This window comes from Gigantopelta aegis, chromosome 9 (genome assembly GCF_016097555.1).
Source record: "Gigantopelta aegis isolate Gae_Host chromosome 9, Gae_host_genome, whole genome shotgun sequence".
In the NCBI taxonomy this organism is placed as follows: Eukaryota; Metazoa; Mollusca; class Gastropoda; order Neomphalida; family Peltospiridae; genus Gigantopelta; species Gigantopelta aegis.
In genome coordinates, this window is record NC_054707.1 from 25170778 (window position 1) to 25179085 (window position 8308).

Sequence of the window (8308 nt, forward strand, 5' to 3'; positions counted from 1 at the left end):
TCTGTGAGTGTTCGCGACAAAACCTATATGCTGAATCCTATCAGAACCCGTGTTCAAATGACGCGAGTTAAACTAGGTTGTGACCGGCCTCGGTGGCGTCGTGGTTAGGCCATCGGTCAACAGGCTGGTAGGTACTGGGTTCGGATCCCAGTCGAGGCATGGGATTTTTAATCCAGATACCGACTCCAAACCCTGAGTGAGTGCTCCGCAAGGCTCAATGGGTAGGTGTAAACCATGTTCAACAAAGGCCATGGTTTGTGCTATCCTGCCTGTGGGAAGCACAAATAAAAGATCCCTTGCTGCTAATCGGAAAGAGTAGCCCATGAAATGGCGACAGCGGGTTTCCTCTCAAAATCTGTGTGGTCCTTAACCATATGTCTGACGCCATATAACCGTAAATAAAATGTGTTGAGTGCGTCGTTAAATAAAACATTTCTTTCTTTCTTTAAACTAGGCTGTTTTCCTTTTTTTTCTTTGCGCTTTATTAAATGTACTGAACGTAGTCCTGGCGTTTGCGGTTTGCGTCAAGTAAATGTGATAGGCCATCTGCTGCCAGTCAAATCGATAGCGAGTACTCGCAAACAAAATAAAATATATAATTACACTGAAAGCATTTCAGCCTCGCGTTCAAAATGAATGAATGTTTAACAACACCCCAGCCCAAATAATGCGAGCACTCCCTGGTGTTAAACATACTCGCTAGCCTCGCTAATGCGCCTTATGGACAGGTAGCTTAACATATTGGAATGATGTGGGGACATACCAGATTAAAGCATCATGTGTAGGACCTAAGATTTGATTTTCTGTTTGATGCTAGGAACCAGTTAATCAGTGCTTTGGTACTAATCATATTTGATGTGATATGATACTTTATAGATACATGTATTTTGTCCTTTATGTTTTATTCATATTTTTTTGCTTATTTGTTCGAAAACACGCGATGCCATGATATACTTATACAACATTTCGGTTAGACGGTGGGAAATTTTGCAAAACATTTTCTTTTTGAAATTTCAATCAAAATTAACCTCTATTTAATAACAGTTAAATTAACAGTCATGCAGTAATACTGATGCGAAAAGGTATCGCGTTCGTTCGTTAGATACCTTTACTCGTAAGATAAATTGTCTCCAACGGGTACTCGTGTATTATTGTTTATTCATGTATATCCTAGCTGGAGGAAATCATCCACTAGGAGTTAGATTGTCCGCTCCCGAACTCCTGCTGGTGGTAGTACTAAACCAAATAACTTCCGGCTGGGTCAAAGTTCAAGGTGCACCGAACTTTTGATAGAGAAGTTAACACCACAAGTCCTGTAATTGATGATAAAAGTGTGTTGGTTGTAAAACAATTAGTTTCATCTGGGCAAAACGTGTATGCAATTTTATTTCATCTAGTACCACAATGTCAAGTAGTCTTGTGCTTGAAACATGTATGTGGTACATGTAAAAATAATTACTCAAATTTAGGGGGGAACTAGGGTAGTCATAGACGCTACCCGTTATCTCAAAAATGAGCAGCTTCACCCCTAGTTGTTTCTGATTCACTTTAAAGGTGAGGGGTGGTAGTATTTATATCCGTGGTGTTTATGTCGATTGATACGCTGCAGGTAGGAGTTTTAGCCACATATGTTACTATTGCCGTCTATGGCATTTGATTTGGTACTATACACCCTGGTGACACACATTGACCAGTGTGTTTATTGAGCAGTGTGTATAGCCAGAAGTCTCCACTATTTTCTTAAAAACGTTATCACGAACGACCATAGCCACACTCATACTCTAAAAACGTTACCACCGACGACCAATAGCCACACTCTCTTCTGAAAATGTTATTACAGACGCCCAATAGCCACACTCTCTTCTGAAAATGTTATTACAGACGCCCAATAGCCACACCCTCTTCTGAAAACGTTATTACAGACGATCGTAGCCACACCCTCTTCTGCAAACGTTACTACGTACGACCATAGCCACACCCTCCTCTGAAAATGTTACCACGGACGACCAATAGCCACACCTCCTCTGAAGATGTTATCAAGGACGACCAATAGCCACACCCTCCACAGCCTCCTCTGAAAACGTTATAACGGACGACTAATAGCCACACCCTCCTCTGAAAACGTTATCACGGACGACTAATAGCCACACCCTCCTCTGAAAACGTTATTACAGACGACTAATAGCCACACCCTCCTCTGAAAACGTTATCACGGACGACAAATAGCCACACCTCCTCTGAAAACGTTATCACGGACGACTAATAGCCACACCCTCCTCTGAAAACGTTATCACGGACGACCAATAGCCACACCCTCATCATAGTGAAGTTGAAGTAGGTGAATGTTGACCTAATTTTGAAGTCACGTGGTTCTTTCATTTACTATTCATGATTATTAGTGACCTTTCGTTACTGGCCAAGCAAACGGCATTTACACACTTATGAAGATGACAATTCCTAGACATACCAAGCACGCAGCTAATTTCTTTTCTCTGGGGAAGGTAAGGCTAATCAAAACACAAATTACTCACAAGTCAATTTAACATTGTTATAGGAACAGACAAGTTAACTGATCACTGATATATGTCTTGGTTGGTTGGTTGGTTGGTTGGTGTGTGTGTGTGTGTGTGTGTCTGTCGCTCTCTTTCTGTATCTATGTATGTGCGTCTCTCTCTCTCTCTCTCTCTCTCTCTCTCTCTCTCTCTCTCTCTCTCTCTCTCTCTCTCTCTCTCTCTCTCTCTCTCTCTCTCTCTCTCTCCGTGTGAGCGCGCGCGCGTGTGTGTGTGTGCTTGTGTGTGTGTGTGTGTGATTTGCTTGTTTTGTCTTTCGTCTGTCACTCTCTTTCTTTTATAGGCTTTTAAATTCTTCTTTTAAGTCAATTAAAAAACAATTCCAATTATAGCTTATATTTAGGTCTAATTTGTTTAAAATCCATATGTACCTTTTGTGTTATTAACAGTAATAAACCAATGTCTAAATATATCGATGTAATAAACCAATGTCTAAATATGCCGATGTGCGTTAGTTCGTTATAACTACCTTTATTTACATCATCTGTGGCTGTTTTATCATCTACTTAAAAAGAAGACTACCAGTAAAAAAAAACCTCGAGTTCGTTAGAAAAGCAGATTTTTTATCAACACCTTTCCGTGTTTCATTGTCTATACCCACAATACCATAACGGGGACTTAAAATCATTACAGCATCTCACTATTACCTAATTTTATAAACAAAATGAAAACATTTCAAATTATGCAGGATATATTTTACTGTTCGTTTCTAACGTTGAATTTGAAGAACACATAAAAAGGTCATAACAAAGATATCTGCAACACGCATGAAAAGATAAATTTTTCCAATGACAGATCACTTTGAACTGAACATGTTTTTCGTTTGCTTGTTTTAGTTTTAGTTTTTAATTTTGGTAATATATTGATTTTCACAAATGTTATATATCTAGGAGCTAGTCCTAGGCTTAACTCTTTCAACGCTATGGACGTCTTTCGACAAAACCACTTTAACTCAATAGGAGGAACAGGTGTGAAAGGGCAACCTGGGGTCAGTTCAGTCAACCGCTTGTCGCTAACGTCAGATAGACTGGTTTATGCGCTTCACGTTAAACCAAATGGCCACGTCGGTAACCAATTAAATAGTTCGCAAACGTTAGCGAAACGTTCGCTGGCTGAACTTGGGGAAGATGTTAGTGCACATGCGCAGTGAAGAAAATGGATAAACTGGATACAAAGTTAGCTGTTAACGTCACAAGTATAGCACATCGATTAATTTGTCACCTGCTATCGAATGTTAAACATTTGGTAATTCTGACACGTACTTTTTTCAGAAGGAACCCGCTACCTTTTTCCATTAGCGGCAAAGGATCTTTGATATGCACTTTCCTATTGGCGAGAACGCAGCTTCCACTGTCCTTAATACACCAATCGTGTGCAAGTATTGGATTGGGAAAAACAGTGGGTCTGCCGAAGAAATTCAATTCTACGGCCAAAGCATTTGAGGCGACCGCTCTACCGACTGAGCTAAACCCCGTTTGTGCACGTAAATCTTGATATAAAAAAAGAAGTAATGAAGTGATAATATCCAGCTTTCAGTCCTGTGACGATGTCCAGCTTCTAGTCTTAAGTTGTGCACGTAAATGTTGATATAAAAAAAGAAGTAATGAAGTGATAATATCCAGCTTTCAGTCCTGTGACGATGTCCAGCTTCTAGTCTTAAGTTGTGCACGTAAATCTTGATATAAAAAAGTTGTGCACGTAAATGTTGATATAAAAAAGAAGTAATGAAGTGATAATATCCAGCTTTCAGTCCTGTGACGATGTCCAGCTTCTAGTCTTAAGTTGTGCACGTAAATGTTGATATAAAAAAAGAAGTAATGAAGTGATAATATCCAGCTTTCAGTCCTGTGACGATGTCCAGCTTCTAGTCTTAAGTTGTGCACGTAAATGTTGATATAAAAAAAGAAGTAATGAAGTGATAATATCCAGCTTTCAGTCCTGTGACGATGTCCAGCTTCTAGTCTTAAGTTGTGCACGTAAATCTTGATATAAAAAAAGAAGTAATGAAGTGATAATATCCAGCTTTCAGTCCTGTGACGATGTCCAGCTTCTAGTCTTAAGTTGTGCACGTAAATCTTGATATAAAAAAAGAAGTAATGAAGTGATAATATCCAGCTTTCAGTCCTGTGACGATGTCCAGCTTCTAGTCTTAAGTTGTGGAGAATGTACAATGAAATGTGGATTCGTGAAAAAAAGTAATTCACGAGCCCCAAAGGGGCGAGTTAATTATTAGTCATGAATCCATACTTTCGAGTGCATTCCCCAACTTAATCCATTATTCATTAAATTTGTTTGCGTAAGTGACACATTAACTAATATTATATATTTGTAAAGAAACAGTTAATTGAAATGGCAAGGGATACTTAGAAAGCTAATAGCCCAAAACGACAGAATCATTTAGGATCGTTATTTATCACAAACGCACGTGAAAGCAGAGCAATTTAACACTTCAACTATCTTTCTAGGATCAGTCTAATTCTTCAGCCGAATGTCGGCAGGTGTTCACAAAATTTTAATCACATTGTGTGGTCGGGTCATTTCTGTACGAAGTACTATTGTGCTGTTTAAAACATAAGGTTTTTTTTGCTAATGTTACATTTAATTCTTATTCAGTATTGTTTTTCTTTACATATTCATGAACTGCCCCCCCCCCCCTCCCAAAAACAACAACAAAAAAACAAACCTCACAAAAAAACCACCCACACAAAAAACCACCCACAAACCCAAATCCCAACAAATGTCATATATCAAAAAGGTGCGAAGTTTAATTATTTCAATGTAAAAAAATCTCTGTATGTTTTGAATGAAAGTTATTTCTGTCTCCAATACATAATGCTATTTGTAAATCAAAATATTGGGTTCTGCGGCTGTGTGAAGGTCATTATAGCTTGTTTCATCAAATCGAAGCTGTGTACAAAACGTATGCATGTATGTATGTATGTATGTATGTCTGTCTGTATGTATGTATGTACGTATGTATTGATGTATGCATATCTATATATTGTATGTATGTCGAGATTGACTGTTACATATATAGATATTAACGCACTGGCACAGGGGATAATTAAATCCTTTATGGCCTCACAAATTGTCCCATGCCGCTGATGGGACTCGAACCTATTGCACCGAATCGACCGCAACTTGCAGTCTTGCCACGATACCTTCTGAGCTATTGACGCATCCATAAAAATGATGCTCTTTAACTCAACCATATGCATGGGGCCTACAAGCTACGCGGTCGACGTGTATGAACCAGTGGGCAGACCTGGCACTGGCTAGTATGTATTGATGTATGGATATCTATATATTGTATGTATGTCGAGGTTGACGTTTACATACACAGATGTTAATACACCTGCGCAGGGGAATAAAAGGATGTTTTATTTAACGACCCACTCAACATATTTTAATTACGGTTATGTGGCGTCAGACATGTGGTTAAGGGTCACTCACATAATGAGAGAGGAAACCCGCTGCTGCAGCAAGAGATCTTCTATATGCACCATCCCACAGGCAGGGTAGCACATAGCACGGTGACGCAGATGATAATTATGGCCACACAAATTGTCCCATGCCGCTGCTGGGATTCGAACCTATGGCACCGAATCGCCCGCAACTTGTAGACTTGCCACGATACCTTATGAGGTATTGAGGCGTCATGTATGTATGTATGTAATTATGTATGTATGTACGTATAAAAAGTGAAATGTATTCCAGTTTTGTGTAATATTATTTTGAAACATACAACTAACAATACATGTAATAACTCCATCAACTATTAATAATTTTAAATTTTATTTTAGAAAGTATATAAATTACGATTATGCAACTAGGGTAATAGTACAAAAACCCAACGCACACCAACAAGTAAACAAACGCCCCCCCCCCCCCCCCCCCAGTAAATAAATAAATAAACAACAAACAAACAAACAACAGTACACGTCTCGTACGCTTGTGTAATGTTGTGATATTTAAACACTTTTAGCCCCAAAACCATTACTAGACTGAAAATAGATGGTGCGGATTCCTTCGGTCCCCTAAAACATTTTTTTGGGGAGCTAAACAAATCCATATATTGAGTGGAATCATTGGCGTAGCAGGGATAGGGGTGGACTATGTCACAATGAGCACCACAGCACCCATGCCACACCCCATCCCCACCCATAACTTTTAGATACTTCACTGTTTGAATAACACCCACTAACACCCGAACGTCTTTATTTTACGTAACATTATTTCTCCCAAATAAAATATGTTTTACATTGATTAAATATAGGTCAAATGGCGACATCTGTTTATAGAAAGATGAAAAAAGGGAACATTATTTTTAAATGAACTGCTACTGCTTTTGATATGCAAATAGCTTTATGTATTGACTGTAGAAAGAACTTGCATTCAAAACATACAGCCTTTTGAATTTTTATATTGATGTTGTTAATACCTTCATGTTGGCATTTACCATAGTTTGACACCCAATAGTCGATGTATTTTTCGTGCTGGGGTGTCATAAAAACATTCATTCATTCTGACTGAATTTAATTAAGGCTGGGTCAAACGGTTTGATTTATAGCAACAGGTTCCAGCATGTGTTTAAATAATGGAGTACCGAAAGCGCCTGTGGTATATTTTCAAAACGCTTCTTATCAAACGGTAAAGGATTTTGCATTGCGAAATGGTGATGAAATAGTATACACCAACAAAACAAAATATACATGTGAGCACAATGGAAGGAAAGACCACCTAGCTTAGTTTAGATTCACCGTCTTATTTATTTGGTTTAATTTATGTAAGTTCTGCATGTGAGATATTAATATGGTACATTACATAGTACTAATAGTAGCAGTGTATATGAAGGTGTGATAGATAGATAGATAGATAGATAGATAGACAGACAGACAGAAAAAAAAATAGAACAAAGAAAAATAGAACAAAGAAAAATAGAAAGAAAGAAAGATAGAAAGAAAGATAGATAAAAAGAAAGAAAGATAGATAAAAAGAAAAATAGAAATAAAGAAAGAAAGATAGAAATAAGTAAAGAAAGATAGAAAGAAAGAAAGATAGATAAAAAGAAAGAAAGAAAGATAGATAGATAGATAAAAAGATAGATAGATAGAAACAAATATAAATAGATAGGTAAAAGAAAGATAGAACAAAAGAAAGAAAGATACAAAGCTAGATTGATAGATAGGTAGATGGACAGATAAGAGAAGGAAAGATCAAAAGAAAGATAATTAGACAGAGCGAGCGAGAGCGAGCGAGAGAGATAATGGAGTGAGAGAAAGAGGAAGACGAAGAGGACGACATGAAGAGAAGTAACGTCAGTACGGTGTTGCGTACTTACCGTCATTTGGGTGTGGTTGTGACATGACGTTCTCTTCACACCGGGTGTGGGCTTCCAGTAGCTGGAACTGGCGCCTTATTACCTCCATCCGGTTATCCTTCTTTGTATCAGTAGCCATCTTAGTTTTTATACAGTGTTCAACTACTTTCAAAATGTTTTTGAAATATTTTCTTATTTTAACTTATAATATTTATCAATGGACGTATGGATGAAAAACATTTAACAGTATGCCCCATCAATTGTACTGGACATAACGACACATACACTATGCCACGCCTCCCAAATCTACTATTGGATATCCTAAACAGCTGAAGACTATTTGTGCAATGAAGAATAACTTAGAGCGCATATGAGCAATTCGTGTCATACAGATATACGTATATATCAGTAACGATTA

General features: G+C 38.0%; 1 protein-coding gene across 1 annotated transcript in view; it reads right to left on the reverse strand.

Moving 5' to 3' along the window:
* Positions 1-8091, reverse strand: part of LOC121382047 (calcitonin receptor-like) — a 140168-nt gene extending 132077 nt beyond the window's left edge. The window contains exon 1 of the mRNA XM_041511522.1: positions 7912-8091. Coding sequence (XP_041367456.1) covers positions 7912-8029 — 118 coding nt within the window. The 5' untranslated portion in view covers positions 8030-8091. The remainder of the gene's footprint in view (positions 1-7911) is intronic.
* Between the last annotated feature and the right edge of the window lie 217 nt (positions 8092-8308).